The sequence below is a fragment of the Oncorhynchus tshawytscha genome, linkage group LG16, assembly GCF_018296145.1.
Source record: "Oncorhynchus tshawytscha isolate Ot180627B linkage group LG16, Otsh_v2.0, whole genome shotgun sequence".
Taxonomy (NCBI): Eukaryota; Metazoa; Chordata; class Actinopteri; order Salmoniformes; family Salmonidae; genus Oncorhynchus; species Oncorhynchus tshawytscha.
In genome coordinates, this window is record NC_056444.1 from 64,247,099 (window position 1) to 64,262,732 (window position 15,634).

The window sequence follows — 15,634 nt, forward strand, 5'->3', positions numbered from 1 at the left end:
AAGAACATCACGGCACGGCGCTCCACAGACAGCCGCAGGACTTCAAAGGAGACGGCATATCCATCCACCCGCCGAGGACCTGCCTGCTAATCTGATTTGCCACGGCTAAGCTTAAAAGTAGCGCGGTGCTAATTAAACTGAACCAAATGAATGATTTAATTACATTAAGATTTCCACTTTACACCAAGGCAAAAGTGGGCTCTCTCGGGCAGTCGGGCAGAGATGGATAATTCACCAGGATTCACGGAGACAGAGGCAAATAGAGAAAAACACAGGGAAGGGTGAGGAAAGGGAAGGGAAGGTCTTTGTTAGGCTTGAATAAAGCAGGGCTGGTTTGAAATTCAGTTTGGGGATGTTTCAACGTGTCAAATTAAGCGTGGAAGTTTGGGCAGAGTACAATGTAACTGGCCTCTGCACAGCAGGTACTAAGAAAGTTTAGATTCTGTTCCAGCTTTAACAAATGCTACTATGGGAGAGACTGTATTCCAACATCAGGAAATGGGTGTGTCATTACAGATTTTGTGACAATCCGTAGGCAGGAGAATAAAGAGGGCTCAGCATCCAAGGTGATGAAAAGGACACGACGCGCCACTGAGTGCATGTTAAAACCTCTACTTATCTTATATTACTGAGAGAGAGGGGTCCATTTAATCCACAATCCTTTCATGGAAAGGCTTTCAGAGCAGTCAGACAGACACTTCAGCCTTGTACAGGCCCAGCCCCCACAACAACAAATCAGGTCACGCTCAAGCAGCAATATGCAGAGTGAGTTCGCAAATGCCAATTAACAAATGAGGCCAAGCGTTAAACGCAATTCGACATAAAGCATGTGTTTAGATCAAATAACCTTGATCCAATGACCAGAATGGGGGTGTCTAAAATACGGTGTGAGGATGAGGGAGACATCGTGATATTACTTCTATCTACTCTAAATAGAAAGGAAATAATCTGGAGACACCCAGCTCCACCACATGGTGGGGAAACAGAGGATGGATCCATACCCCATTGGTAAAAGATAACTCCATGTGACACCATTCTCTATACTTCTGGCCCTTCTTTGGACACTGTGTTAACTAACCTCCAGACAAGCTTCAATGCCATACAACTCTCCTTCCGTGGCCTCCAACTGCTCTTAAATACAAGCAAAACCAAATGCATGCTCTTCAACCGATCGCTGTCCACACCTACCCACCCGTCCAGCATCACTACTCTGGACGGCTCTGACTTAGAATATGTGGACAACTACAAAAACCTAGGTGTCTGGTTAGACTGTAAACTCTCCTTCCAGATTCACATTAAGCATCTCCAATCCAAAATTAAATCTAGAATCGGCTTCCTATTTCACAACAAAGCATCCTTCACTCATGCTGCCAAACATACCCTCGTAAAACTGACTATCCTACCGGTCCTTGACTTCGGCGATGTCATTTACAAAATAGCCTCCAAAACTCTACTCAGCAAATTGGATGCAGTCTACCACAGTGCCATCCGTTTTGTCACCAATGCCACATATACTACCCAACACTGCGACCTGTATGCTCTGGTTGGCTGGTCCTCGCTACATATTCGTCACCAAACCCACTGGCTTCAGGTCATCTATAAGTCGTTGCTAGGTAAAGCCCTGCCTTATCTCAGCTCACAGATCACTGTACCTGTACATAGCCAATCTGTAAATAGCCCATCCAACTACCTCATCGCCATACTTATTTTGCTCCTTTGCACCCCAGTACCGCTACTTGCACACTCATCTTCTGCACATCTATCACCCCAGTGTTTAATTTGCCATACTGTAATAATTTCGCCACTCTGGCCAATTTATGCCTCACCCCCCCTTATCTTACCTCATTTGCACATGCGGTATATAGACATTTCTACGGTATTATTGACTGTATGTTTGTTTATTCCATGTGTAACTCTGTGTTGTTGTTTGTGTCGCACTGCTTTGCTTTATCTTGGCCAGGTTGCAGTTGTAAATGAGAACTCAACTAGCCTACCTGGTTAAATAAAAGTTAAATAAAAAATACAATAAAAAATGTGTTAGGATGTTTATCTTAAACGCAGTGCTACTCAACTATCTTTCCCCTAGTGATGACTGAGACCTGGCTCTCCATCCAGCAGGATGAGCCTCCTAAGCAGCAATAGTAGGATCTGACCCCAGACCAGCCAGATCACAGAGGAACAAAGGCCCAAATCGTGTTCTCTTCTTCGAATTCCATCCATCCCTCTCTTTATTTATTTATCACCACTCTATTCATCTGCAGCATGTTGTTTTGGAGGAGTTACTGCAAACAGCGCTGGGAGAGATAAGCATTATTGAACCCAGCGGGGCCTAGCAAGAGGCGTAGCCATGCGTAAAAACACTTTCATTCCCTTTCAAAGACGTGCTGCTGGAGAGGAAGGGGCTCCTCCAATGGGATCTTAGGGATTTAAAAGAGTGTAGCGACGAGGGGAGAGAGGAGAGGAGGGGAGAAGGGAGAGGAGGGGAGAGAGGAGAGGATAGAGGAGAGGACGGGAGAGAGGAGAAGAGGGGAGAAGGGAGAAGAGGGGGAGAAGGGAGAGGAGGGAGAGAGGGGAGAGGAGGGGAGAGAGGAGAAGAGGGGAGAGAGGAGAGGAGGGGAGAAGGGAGAAGAGGGGAGAAGGGAGAGGAGAAGAGGGGAGAGAGGAGAGGAGGGGGGAGAGAGGAGAAGAGGGAGAGAGAGGAGAGGAGGGGAGAGAGAGAAGAGGGGAGAAGGGAGAGGAGAAGAGGGGAGAGAGGAGAGGAGGGGAGAGAGGGAGGTGAGGAGGGGAGAGAGGAGAAGAGGGGAGAGAGGAGAAGAGGGAGAGAGGAGAAGAGGGGAGAGAGGAGAAGGGAGAGGAGGGGAGAGAGGAGAAGAGGGGAGAGAGGAGAGGAGGGGAGAAGGGAGGTTTTACCTTGTATGTTGAAGGGGTTGTCGATGACTTGGTTGCCATTCCACACCACAGAGAGATCCACAGGCAGGTCACTGATTTCATTACCCTCATAGTCGTACTGGAAAGAGGGAGAGAAAGAGAAACAAACATTGATCAGTATCTACAGGCCTCATGGAGCCTGAACATTCAGTGTCAGTATTCACATCACTATGTGTGAGACAGAGTCAGATTGGTATGAAAGAAGGGGAGTAAGAGAAAGAGGAGAGAACCTCACTCTTCACCCAATCACAACATTTGCACCCAGAAAACCCCTCAAAAAACAAACTTCCTCATAAATATGAACAGACACACAAACACACCCATCAGGTTTCCAATACCAATACTACACATCCAAGGCATATAGAGGTATATTTTGAGCTGAGGGGAGGGAGAATGGGAGCGAAAGGAGGATGGAAATCTGGATAAATCTAAATGACTGTGAGGAGGCCATTCATTTACACATGAAATAAGTGGCAGAATTTAGGCGTGAAGAACGATGCCGAGGAGTAAGTGAAGTTGGCATTTTCAATTTGTTCCCTGACACGTCTCATTTGGGCCCTGCGCTTCCTCCCAGCCTTGTACCTCTTCCCATGGGCACCCAGTCAAATCAAATCAAATCAAAGTTGATTGGTTGTGGATAGAGATTTGCAGGTGTTATAGCAGGTGCAGGTAAATGCTTATGTTACTAGCTCCAGCAGTGCAGTAGAATGTCTCGTAAATACAATACAAACACAAAATAATAAAATATATATATATATAACCAAAAATCATGAAATGACAGAATGGGACCAATTAACAATCCTGAGTAGATATATTAGAGGGAGCATGTGTCAGAATGCAGAATATAAATATGTGGAGTGTATAGACAGTATATCATTGGAATGAAAACAGTAGTAGTAGGTATATTACGATGGGCCATGTTGAGAATACAGTATATACTGTACATATACAGTGAGTAATCAACAGTAAATTAACAGAATATGAGGTGGCCAGCATTCAATGACTCTATATACATGGGGCAGAGCTCAAGGTACAGGGCTGAGTACCGGGCAGGCAGCCCATTAGTGATGTCTGAAGGCGACCGTCTCCGTTTGCTAGAAGGTGGTGAGAGTCAACAGACCGTGGCTCGGGTGGCTGAAGTCCTTGATGATCTTTTTGGCCTTCCTTTGACACCGAGTGTCCTAAATGTCCTGGAGGGCCGGCAGCATGTTCCCGTGACGCGTTGGGTTGACCGCACCACCCTCTGGAGAGCCATGCGGTGATGCATTGATGCAGCCCGATAGAATGCTCTCTATGCTGCGTTTGTAGAAGTGTGTCAGGGTCCTAGAGGCCCTACTGAATTTCTTCAGCCGCCTGTGGTTGCAGGCGGCTGCCATTTCAGGTCCTCAGTGATGTGCACACCAAGCTTTGACCCTCTCCACTGTGGCCCCGTTGATGTGGATGGGGGCATGCTCCCTCTTCTGTCTCCTGTAGTCCACCATCAGCTCCTTTGTTTTTTGACATTGAGGAAGAGGTCATGTTCCTGGCCCACTCCGCCAGGGCTCTAACCTCTTCCCTGTAGGCCAGGGGTCCCCAATTACATCCAGCCGTGGGCCGATTTTTCCTTGAGAGGATGGTCGGGGGCCGGAACATAGTAATAGATAATTTGTACACTGCAAATTGACCGTAAGAATCCCAAACCGATATAGTAAAGTTTTGACAAAAACGGATTCATTTAAAATCATAATTTTATTATGATAAGACTAAATTTGCCTCTATTTATGCATGGGAATACTTGGGAACAGATTTCCTCAGTTAAAATCACTTTGAGCTGATTTGTTGATGATTTTCCAACAGAAAAGTTGGGGGACCTATAAAATCTGCTGTAGGCTGTCTCGTCGTTGTTAATCAGGACTCCCAGTTTCATGTCGTCAGAAAACTTGATGAATGAGTTGGCATGCATTCATGGGTGAACAGGGAGTACAGGAAGGGTCTGTGTTGAGGGTCAGCATAGAGGAGGTGATGTTGCCTACCCTCACCACCTGGGGTCGGCCCGTCAGGAAGTCCAGGACCCAGTTACACAGGGAGGACTTCAGACCCAGGGCCCTGAGCTTGGTGACAAGCTTGGAGAGAACTATGGTGTTGAAAGCAGAGCGGTAGTTGATGAACACCATTCTCACATACAGTAGCTATTCCTCTTGTCAAGGTGGGATAAGGTGCTGTGCGGTGCGATGGATTTGTTGGGGCGGTATGCAAATTGTAGTAGGTCTAAGCTATCGGGGAAGTTGGAGGTGATATGGTCCTTGACTAGCCTCTCAAAGCACTTCACAATGGAAGAGATGTGTGCTAGGGGCCAATATTCATTTAGTTCAGTTACCTTGAAGCAAGTGGAGATTACAGACTGGGATAGGGAGAGGTTGGATGTCTGTGAAGACAGTCTGCTGGTCTGCTCATGCACCGAGGACACGGCCCGGCAGCCTTGAGAGGGTTAACACGTTTGAAAGTCCTACTCAACGTCGGCTACAGAGATCAGTCAGAGAGTGGGCTGAGGTCTAACACACACTGTACTGTATGTACAGACCCCAGGAGCCCTTCACCCAGACTTTCTGGCCCAGCCTCCAACCTACGTCTAGTCTGGCCATAAAGGCCAACCCCTGACCCACTCAATTAACACTGGTCTCCACATCTTATGCTGCATTGTTTATTTAGTTGCTTGCAGCTGTATGTACAGCCTTATTCAGTGATCTGACCTGAAAACTCCTATCTTGACTCACTCTACATCCAAAATGTCCCTTGCCTCTGTTACAAGAACCCATCTGCTCATTTTGACCTCAACCACTCTTGTCTGTTAAATCACAACACTAAACTGGGCAGGACATGGGATCCCACCCCAGCCCCCTACCCTGCCCATTCATCATTAATGAGTGAAGGCCATGGACACCAGCAGTCTAACCCTGCTCCTGACACATCTCTGTGGTAGGCCCACATTAAACTTTAAACGCCACGATTAGTCCGCCTGCGACGCAACGGCCACCAACCACCAAGATGCCCTGTTCTCCTTGCCGCCACCACCCTGCTTTATTTATGTGCCCGTTTACAACATGCTAATGACACCATGATGCTAGCGTGACACCAACTCAACGCCATGTACCTCACTGGCACCAGACAGGACCAGCCAGCACCAGGACAGAGATGGGAGAGTCAGGACCGGTGTCTTCATCACACCTAGATAGATGGGAGAGTCAGGACCGGTGTCTTCATCACACCTAGATAGATGGGAGAGTCAGGACCGGTGTCTTCATCACATCTAGATAGATGGGAGAGTCAGGACCGGTGTCTTCATCACATCTAGATAGATGGGAGAGTCAGGACCGGTGTCTTCAGCACACCTAGATAGATGGGAGAGTCAGGACCGGTGTCTTCATCACACCTAGATAGATGGGAGAGTCAGGACCGGTGTCTTCATCACATCTAGATAGATGGGAGAGTCAGGACCGGTGTCTTCATCACATCTAGATAGATGGGAGAGTCAGGACCGGTGTCTTCATCACATCTAGATAGATGGGAGTGTCAGGACCGGTCAGGATCCACTCTGTTCCTCTCTGATCCTCTCTGTGCTCCTCTCTGTTCCTCTCTGTTCCTCCCTGTTCCACTCTGTGTTCCTCTCTGTGTTCCTCTCTGCTCCTCCCTGTTCCGCTCTGTTTCTCCCTGTTCCTCCCTGTTCCTCTCTGTTCCTCTCTGTTCCTCCCTGTTCCTCCCTGTTCCTCTCTGTTCCTATCTGTTCCTCCCTGTTCCTCTCTGTTCCTCCCTGTTCCTCTCTGTTCCTCTCTGTTCCTCCCTGTTCCTCTCTGTTCCTCTCTGCTCCACTCTGTTCCTCTCTGTTCCTCTCTGTTCCTCCCTGTTCCTCTCTGTTCCTCCCTGTTCCTTTCTGTTCCTCCCTGTTCCTATCTGTTCCTCCCTGTTCCTCTCTGTGCTCCTCCCTGTTCCTCTCTGTGCTCCACCCTGTCCCTCTCTGTTCCTCTCTGTGCTCCACTCTGTTCCTCCCTGTTCCTATCTGTTCCTCCCTGTTCCTCCCTGTTCCTCTCTGTTCCTCTCTGTGCCCACCCTGTTCTTCTCTGACCCTCTCTATCCTCTACTCTGTTCCTCCCTGTTCCTCTCTGTGCCTCTCAGTTCCTCTCTGTGCTCCACTCTGTTCCTCCCTGTTCCACTCTGTTCCTCCCTGTTCCACTCTGTTCCTCCCTGTTCCTCCCTGTTCCACTCTGTTCCTCCCTGTTCCACTCTGTTCCTCCCTGTTCCACTCTGTTCCTCCCTGTTCCACTCTGTGCTCCACCCTGTTCCTCTCTGTTCCTCTCTGTGCTCCACTCATTTTGACCTCAACCACTCTTGTCTGTTAAATCACAACACTAAACTGGGCAGGACATGGGATCCCACCCCAGCCCCTACCCTGCCCATTCATCATTAATGAGTGAAGGCCATGGACACCAGCAGTCTAACCCTGCTCCTGACACATCTCTGTGGTAGGCCCAAATTAACCTTTAAACGCCACGATTAGTCCGCCTGCCCAGCCACCAAGATGCCCTGTTCTCCTTGCCGCCACCACCCTGCTTTATTTATGTGCCCGTTTACAACATGCTAATGACACCATGATGCTAGCGTGACACCAACTCAACGCCATTCCTCACTGGCACCAGACAGGACCAGCCAGCACCAGGACAGAGATGGGAGAGTCAGGACCGGTGTCTTCATCACATCTAGATAGATGGGAGAGTCAGGACCGGTGTCTTCATCACATCTAGATAGATGTTCCTCCCTGTTCCTCCCTGTTCCTCTCTGTTCCTCTCTGTTCCTCTCTGTGCTCCACCCTGTCCCTCTCTGTTCCTCTCTGTGCTCCACTCTGTTCCTCCCTGTTCTTCTCTGACCCTCTCTATCCTCCACTCTGTTCCTCCCTGTGCCTCTCAGTTCCTCCTGTGCTCCACTCTGTTCCTCCCTGTTCCTCTGTTCCTCCCTGTTCTACTCTGTTCCTCCCTGTTCCTCCCTGTTCCACTCTGTTCCTCCCTGTTCCTCCCTGTTCCACTCTGTTCCTCTCTGTTCCTCCCTGTTCCACTCTGTTCCTCCCTGTTCCACTCTGTTCCTCCCCTTTCCTCCCTGTTCCACTCTGTTCCTCCCTGTTCCACTCTGTTCCTCCCTGTTCCACTCTGTTCCTCCCTGTTCCTCTCTGTTCCTCTCTGTGCTCCACTCATTTTGACCTCAACCACTCTTGTCTGTTAAATCACAACACTAAACTGGGCAGGACATGGGATCCCACCCCAGCCCCCTACCCTTCCTCCCTGTTCCACTCTGTTCCTCCCTGTTCCTCTCTGTGCTCCACTCTGTTCCTCTCTGTTCCTCCCTGTTCCTCTCTGTTCCTCTCTGTTCCTCCCTGTTCCTCTCTGTTCCTCTCTGTTCCTCCCTGTTCCTCTCTGTTCCTCCCTGTTCCACTCTGTTCCTCCCTGTTCCACTCTGTTCCTCCCTGTTCCACTCTGTTCCTCCCTGTTCCTCTCTGTGCTCCACTCTGTTCCTCCCTGTTCCACTCTGTTCCTCTCAGTTCCTCTCTGTGCTCCACTCTGTTGCTCCCTGTTCCTCCCTGTTCCACTCTGTTCCTCCCTTTTCCTCCCTGTTCCACTCTGTTCCTCCCTGTTCCACTCTGTTCCTCCCTGTTCCTCCCTGTTCCTCTCTGTGCTCCACCCTGTTCCTCTCTGTGCTCCACTCTGTTCCTCTCTGTCCCTCTCTGTTCCTCCCTGTTCCTCTCTGTTCCACTCTGTTCCTGTCTGTTCCTCTCTGTTCCTCCCTGTTCCTTTCTGTTCCTCCCTGTTCCACTCTGTTCCTCCCTGTTCCACTCTGTTCCTCCCTGTTCCACTCTGTTCCTCCCTGTTCCTCTCTGTTCCTCTCAGTTCCTCTCTGTGCTCCACTCTGTTCCTCCCTGTTCCTCCCTGTTCCACTCTGTTCCTCCCTTTTCCTCCCTGTTCCACTCTGTTCCTCCCTGTTCCTCTCTGTTCCTCCCTGTTCCTCTCTGTGCTCCACCCTGTTCCTCTCTGTGCTCCACTCTGTTCCTCTCTGTCCCTCTCTGTTCCTCCCTGTTCCTCTCTGTTCCTCTCTGTTCCTCTCTGTTCCTCTCTGTTCCTCTCTGTTCCTCTCTGTTCCTCCCTGTTCCTCTCTGTTCCTCTCTGTTCCTCTCTGTTCCACCCTGTTCCAGGATGAGTAATCATGCTCATGACTGTATCCTGGCCGGTGTGTGGAGGCTGTTGTGTGAAATGAATCAGCCATGTGAACAGAGAAAATCCAAGGTGAGCAGTAACATGTCCCTGACCTCATTAAGAACAACATACACATGAACCAGCATTTCATTCTTTATCATCTTTCCTCTCAATTAATTGTCTCCTGGAATTGCATGTCCTGTGCTATTCATATAGAGAGGAGGGCACTCTGGTGTGTTTGTGAGTGTGAATGTGTGTGTGTAGGCTGGATATCCAGTGTCTGCTGGGCAGAAAAGTGCTGATGTTAACAAAACAGGCCAGATGCTGCTCGGGAGAGGGGGAAGAACCCAGTGCCTTTGTGCAGGTCACCCACAGATAATTAGTCATTTTGAAGGGGTACCTGCGTGTGTGGTTAAAACATCAGCGAGGGGCCCGCCCCCAGCCCACCTAAGCAATGTTACTGAGAAACCCCCTTCCCCTCCTCTAGATGCCATCGCTTTCTGTCTCTCTCTCTGTCTCTCTCTCTGTATCTTTCTTTCGCTCTCTTTGTCTCTCTCTCTCTTTCTCTCTCGGTGTCTCTTTCTCTCTCTCTCTTTCTCTCTCTGTCTCTCTCTTTGTCTCTCTCTCTCTGTCTCTCTCTTTTTATCTCTCTCTGTCTCTCTCTCACTCTCTTTGTCTCTCTCTCTCTCTTTCTCTGTCCCTCTCTCTCTGTATCTCTCTCTCTCTCTCTTTCTCTCTCTCTCTGTCTCTCTCTTTCTCTCTCTTTGTACCTCTCTCTTTCTCTCTCTTTGTTTCTCTCTCTTTGTACCTCTCTCTTTCTCTCTCTTTGTACCTCTCTCTTTCTCTCTCTTTGTTTCTCTCTCTTTGTACCTCTCTTTCTCTCTCTTTGTACCTCTCTCTTTCTCTCTCTTTGTACCTCTCTCTTTCTCTCTCTTTGTATCTCTCTCTGTCTCTCTCTTTCTCTCTCTCTCTCTGTATCTCTCTCTTCCTCTGTGTCTCTCTCTCTCTGTCTCTCTCTTTGTACCTCTCTCTTTCTCTCTGTATCTCTCTCTTTCTGTCTCTCTCTTTGTACCTCTCTCTTTCTCTCTCTTTGTACCTCTCTCTTTCTCTCTCTTTGTATCTCTCTCTGTCTCTCTCTTTCTCTCTCTCTCTCTGTATCTCTCTCTTCCTCTGTGTCTCTCTCTCTCTGTCTCTCTCTTTGTACCTCTCTCTTTCTCTCTGTATCTCTCTCTTTGTATCTCTCTCTGTCTCTCTTTCACTCTCTTTGTCTCTCTCTCTCTGTCTCTCTCTTTCTCTCTCTCTCTTTCTCTCTGTATCTCTCTCTCTGTCTCTCTCTTTGTACCTCTCTCTTTCTCTCTGTATCTCTCTCTTTGTATCTCTCTCTGTCTCTCTTTCACTCTCTTTCTCTCTCTCTCTCTCTGTCTCTCTTTCTCTCTCTTTGTACCTCTCTCTTTCTCTCTCTTTGTATCTCTCTCTTTGTATCTCTCTCTTTCTTTCTCTTTGTACCTCTCTTTCTCTCTCTTTGTATCTCTCTATTTCTCTCTTTGTACCTCTCTCTTTCTCTCTCTTTGTACCTCTCTCTTTGTCTCTCTTTGTACCTCTCTCTTTGTACCTCTCTCTTTCTCTCTCTTTGTACCTCTCTCTTTGTCTCTCTTTGTACCTCTCTCTTTGTCTCTCTTTGTACCTCTCTCTTTGTACCTCTCTCTTTGTCTCTCTTTGTACCTCTCTTTGTACCTCTCTCTTTGGACCTCTCTCTTTGTATCTCTCTCTTTCTCTCTCTTTGTATCTCTCTCTTTCTCTCTCTTTGTCTGTATGTCTCTTTATGTCTGTCTGTCTCTTTATGTCTGTCTGTATCTTTGTCTGTCTCTTTCTGTCTGTCTGTCTGTCTGTCTGTCTGTCTGTCTGTCTGTCTGTCTGTCTGTCTGTCTGTCTCTGTCTATTTTTGTCTGTCTGTCTCTTTATGTCTGTCTGTCTGTCTCTTTAAATCTGTCTGTCTCTCATTGTATGTCTGTCTGTCTGTGTCTGTCTGTCTATGTCTGTCTGCCTGTCTCTCGCTCTCTCTTTATGTCTGTCTGTCTCTTTATAACTGTCTCTATGTCTGTCTCTCTCTTTATGTCTGTCTGTCTGTCTCTTTATGTCTATCTGTATGTCTGTCTGTCTCTGTCTGTCTGTCTATGTCTGTCTGTCTCTTTATGTCTATCTGTATGTCTGTCTGTCTCTATGTCTGTCTGTCTATGTCTGTCTGTCTCTTTATGTCTATCTGTATGTCTGTCTGTCTCTATGTCTGTCTGACTGTCTCTCTCTGTCTCTTTATGTCTGTCTGTCTGCCTGCCTCTCTCTCTTTTTATGTCTGTCTGTCTGTCTGTCTGTCTGTCTGTCTGTCTGTCTGTCTGTCTGTCTGTCTGTCTGTCTGTCTGTCTGTCTGTCTGTCTGTCTGTCTGTCTGTCTGTCTGTCTGTCTGTCTGTCTGTCTGTCTGTCTGTCTGTCTGTCTGTCTCTTTATAACTGTCTCTATGTCTGTCTCTCTCTTTATGTCTGTCTGTCTCTTAATGTACAGTGGGGCAAAGAAGTATTTAGTCAGCCACCAATTGTGCAAGTTCTCCCACTTAAAAATATGAGAGAGGCCTGAAAATCACATTGTAGGATTTTTAATTAATTTATTTGCAAATTATGGTGGAAAATAAGTATTTGGTCACCTACAAACAAGCACGATTTCTGGCTCTCACAGACCTGTAACTTCTTCTTTAAGAGGCTCCTCTGTCCTCCACTCGTTACATGTATTAATGGCACCTGTTTGAACTTGTTATCAGTAAAAAGACACCTGTCCACAACCTCAAACAGTCACACTCCAAACTCCACTATGGCCAAGACCAAAGAGCTGTCAAAGGACACCAGAAGCAAAATTGTAGACCTGCACCAGGCTGGGAAGACTGAATCTGCAATAGGTAAGCAGCTTGGTTTGAAGAAATCAAATGTGGGAGCAATTATTAGGAAACGGAAGACATACAAGACCACTGATAATCTCCCTCGATCTGGGGCTCCACGCAAGATCTCACCCCGTGGGGTCAAAATGATCACAAGAACGGTGAGCAAAAATCCCAGAACCACACGGGGGACCTAGTGAATGACCTGCAGAGAGCTGGGACCAAAGTAACAAAGCCTACCATCAGTAACACACTACGCAGCCAGGGACTCAAATCCTGCAGTGCCAGACGTGTTCCCCTGCTTAAGCCAGTACATGTCCAGGCCCATCTGAAGTTTGCTAGAGAGCATTTGGATGATCCAGAAGAAGATTTCGAGAATGTCATATGGTCAGATGAAACCAAAATATAACTTTTTGGTAAAAACTCAACTCGTCGTGTTTGGAGGACAAAGAATGCTGAGTTGCATCCAAAGAACACCATACCTACTGTAAAACATGGGGGTGGAAACATCATGCTTTGGGGCTGTTTTTCTGTAAAGGGACCAGGACGACTGATCCGTGTAAAGGAAAGAATGAATGGGGCCATGTATCATGAGATTTTGAGTGATAACCTCCTTCCATCAACAAGGGCATTGAAGATGAAACATGGCTGGGTCTTTCAGCATGACAATGATCCCAAACACACTACCCGGGCAACGAAGGAGTGGCTTCGTAAGAAGCATTTCAAGGTCCTGGAGTGGCCTAGCCAGTAACAGCCCCAAAACATCACTGCTCTAGAGGAGATCTGCATGGAGGAATGGGCCAAAATACCAGCAACAGTGTGTGAAAACCTTGTGAAGACTTACAGAAAACGTTTGACCTCTGTCATTGCCAACAAAGGGTATATAACAAAGTATTGAGAAAACTTTTGTTATTGACCAAATACTTATTTTCCACCATAATTTGCAAATATATTCATTAAAAATCCTACAATGTGATTTTCTGGATTTTTTTTCCTCATTTTGTCTGTCATAGTTGAAGTGTACCTATGATGAAAATTACAGGCCTCTCTCATCTTTTTAAGTAGCAGAACTTGCACAATTGGTGGCTGACTAAATACTTTTTTGCCCCACTGTATGTCTCTTTCTGTCTCTCTCTGTCTCTTTATGTCTGTCTGTCTGTCTGTCTGTCTGTCTGTCTGTCTGTCTGTCTGTCTGTCTGTCTGTCTGTCTGTCTGTCTGTCTGTCTGTCTCTTTATGTCTATTTTTGTCTGTCTGTCTCTTTATGTCTGTCTGTCTGTCTGTCTATTTATGTCTATCTGTCTGCCTGTCTCTCTCTCTCTTTATGTCTGTCTGCCTGTCTATCTCTCTCTGTCTTTTTATGTCTGTCTGTCTGTCCCTTTATGTCTGTCTCTTTATGTCTTTCTATCTGTCTATTTACGTCTGTCTGCCTGTCTCTCTCTCTCTGTCTATTTATGTCTGTCTGCCTGTCTATCTCTCTCTCTGTCTGTCTCTTTATGTCTGTCTGTCTCTTTATGTCTTTCTATCTGTCTATTTACATCTGTCTGCCTGTCTCTCTCTCTCTCTGTCTGTCTATTTATGTCTGTCTGCCTGTCTATCTCTCTCTCTGTCTCTTTATGTCTGTCTGTCTGTCCCTTTATGTCTGTCTCTTTATGTCTTTCTATCTGTCTATTTACATCTGTCTGCCTGTCTCTCTCTCTCTTTGTCTCTGTCTGTCTGTCTGTCTGTCTGTCTGTCTGTCTGTCTGTCTGTCTGTCTGTCTGTCTGTCTGTCTGTCTGTCTGTCTGTCTGTCTGTCTGTCTGTCTGTCTGTCTGTCTGTCTGTCTGTCTGTCTGTCTTACGTGGGGCAGGAATTTACCTGTTTCTATTCCATTTATGAGCCAATGGAACATACCCCAGCAGCATTGGAATTGAATAAAATTAAGTTGCTGCATGAAAGATTTCTTATTATATGGCACGTGTATGTTTTCTGTGGGTTTACGCGTACACGTGTGCCTGTATGTTAGCATGCCTGTGTAATATAAATACATGAATATGTCGACCAGAATCTAGATGCACAAGCAATTCTGGTTGTATCATAAATCACTTAAAAACGGGCCAATATTGTGCTGATGCTGAGCGTCCAGAGTCTGGTAAAGCTAGTTAGAGTGTTCATGGGAAGCATTTCCATATGCCTGATTGTGGAGTTTTAAACCCCACTGGAGAACTGTGTATGCTATCTATACATACAGTACTGTATGTGCTTATGTGTCCATGAATGTGTATCGAGGCATGTGAGTGTATGTCCCTGCTGTGCAAGAATGTGTGATTGTGTGTTAAATGCCAGCACTAGGTTCAATAATGCATAAACAGACAGTGAACAGGTCTTATTGGCTCTATCCGTCTCAGATCTGAGACATGGCCAGACTAGGCTGTGTGTGTCCTCCACAGGTAATACATGATAATGTATTACCTGTGGAGAATGGTACTCTGTGTAGTCTGTGTGTGTCTTCTTCTCCCGCCCAATGGGCTCTGAGGAAACACAGCACCAAACAGAGTTTACCGTTAAGTGGACCAACCTGTCCTCTCCAGCCCTGGGTCCATGGTGGTGGGGGTGGAAGAGAGGGACTGAGTGGTCAGGCCAGGCCTGGGTCCATGGTGGTGGGGGTGGAAGAGAGGGACTGAGTGGTCAGGCCAGGCCTGGGTCCATGGTGGTGGGGGTGGAGAGTGGAAGAGAGGGACTGAGTGGTCAGGCCAGGCCTGGGTCCATGGTGGTGGGGGGAGAGTGGAGAGTGGAAGAGATGGGACTGAGCGGTCAGGCCAGGCCTGGGTCCATGGTGGTGGGGGTGGAGAGTGGAAGAGAGGGACTGAGCGGTCAGGCCAGGCGGGAGTATTGTACTACCCTGCAGGCAATAAACACACAGCAGTAGTGGCTGTAGGACCGCCACCGGAGCATGGAGCATGATGCTGGGGCCAATCACCTTACATTCTGTTCTGTAACAACCCCCACCCCTTTCTTTCTGTTATTCTCTCTATGCTTCTCTCCCCCTCATATAAAAACATATCTCTCCAGCTTCTCTGTTCCCTCGTCTCATTAGACGACCCATCCTTTCCTTCTCACCCTCTACTACCATTTTCTTTGTCCCTCAGTTGAAGGGACCTGCGGTGATCCCAGGTTTGCCAGTCGCTCTGCTGGACCAATACAATTCATCATCATGTTATCTGCACGGGAATGACTTAGATCCTATCAAAGCCACCTGACAGGCCTCGTCCTTTTCCTACCAAGGCTGAGAGACTGAAGCTGCTGAAGGGGAGATCCTGGACAAGATCTCCCCTCCTCATCCCAGTTCAATCATTGTGTGTGTGGGGGGAGGGGGTTCTAGAGGGGAGAGAGAGGCCAGCCATCTCCCAGAGAGGAAGCCAATATGATGAAGCTTTCCCTGATATGATCTCTCTGTATTTCTCCTCTGTGCTCCAAGCTCTCCTTCTGGCTCTCCCTCTCCACTCTAAGTGATAACATAGTATGGTGGAAGGACTCTAAAACTGACCTACAGATACAGGATATAAGCTAGTTAGATCATGAATGACATCATC

General features: G+C 47.5%; 1 protein-coding gene across 2 annotated transcripts in view; it reads right to left on the minus strand.

The window, feature by feature from the left end:
- Window positions 1-15,634, minus strand: part of LOC112215208 (plexin-A1-like) — a 273,811-nt gene that overhangs the window by 51,504 nt on the left and 206,673 nt on the right. For both annotated transcript variants that reach the window (XM_042299484.1, XM_042299483.1), the window contains exon 11: window positions 2,911-3,007. In XM_042299484.1, the coding sequence (XP_042155418.1) occupies window positions 2,911-3,007 (97 nt within the window). The remainder of the gene's footprint in view (window positions 1-2,910; window positions 3,008-15,634) is intronic.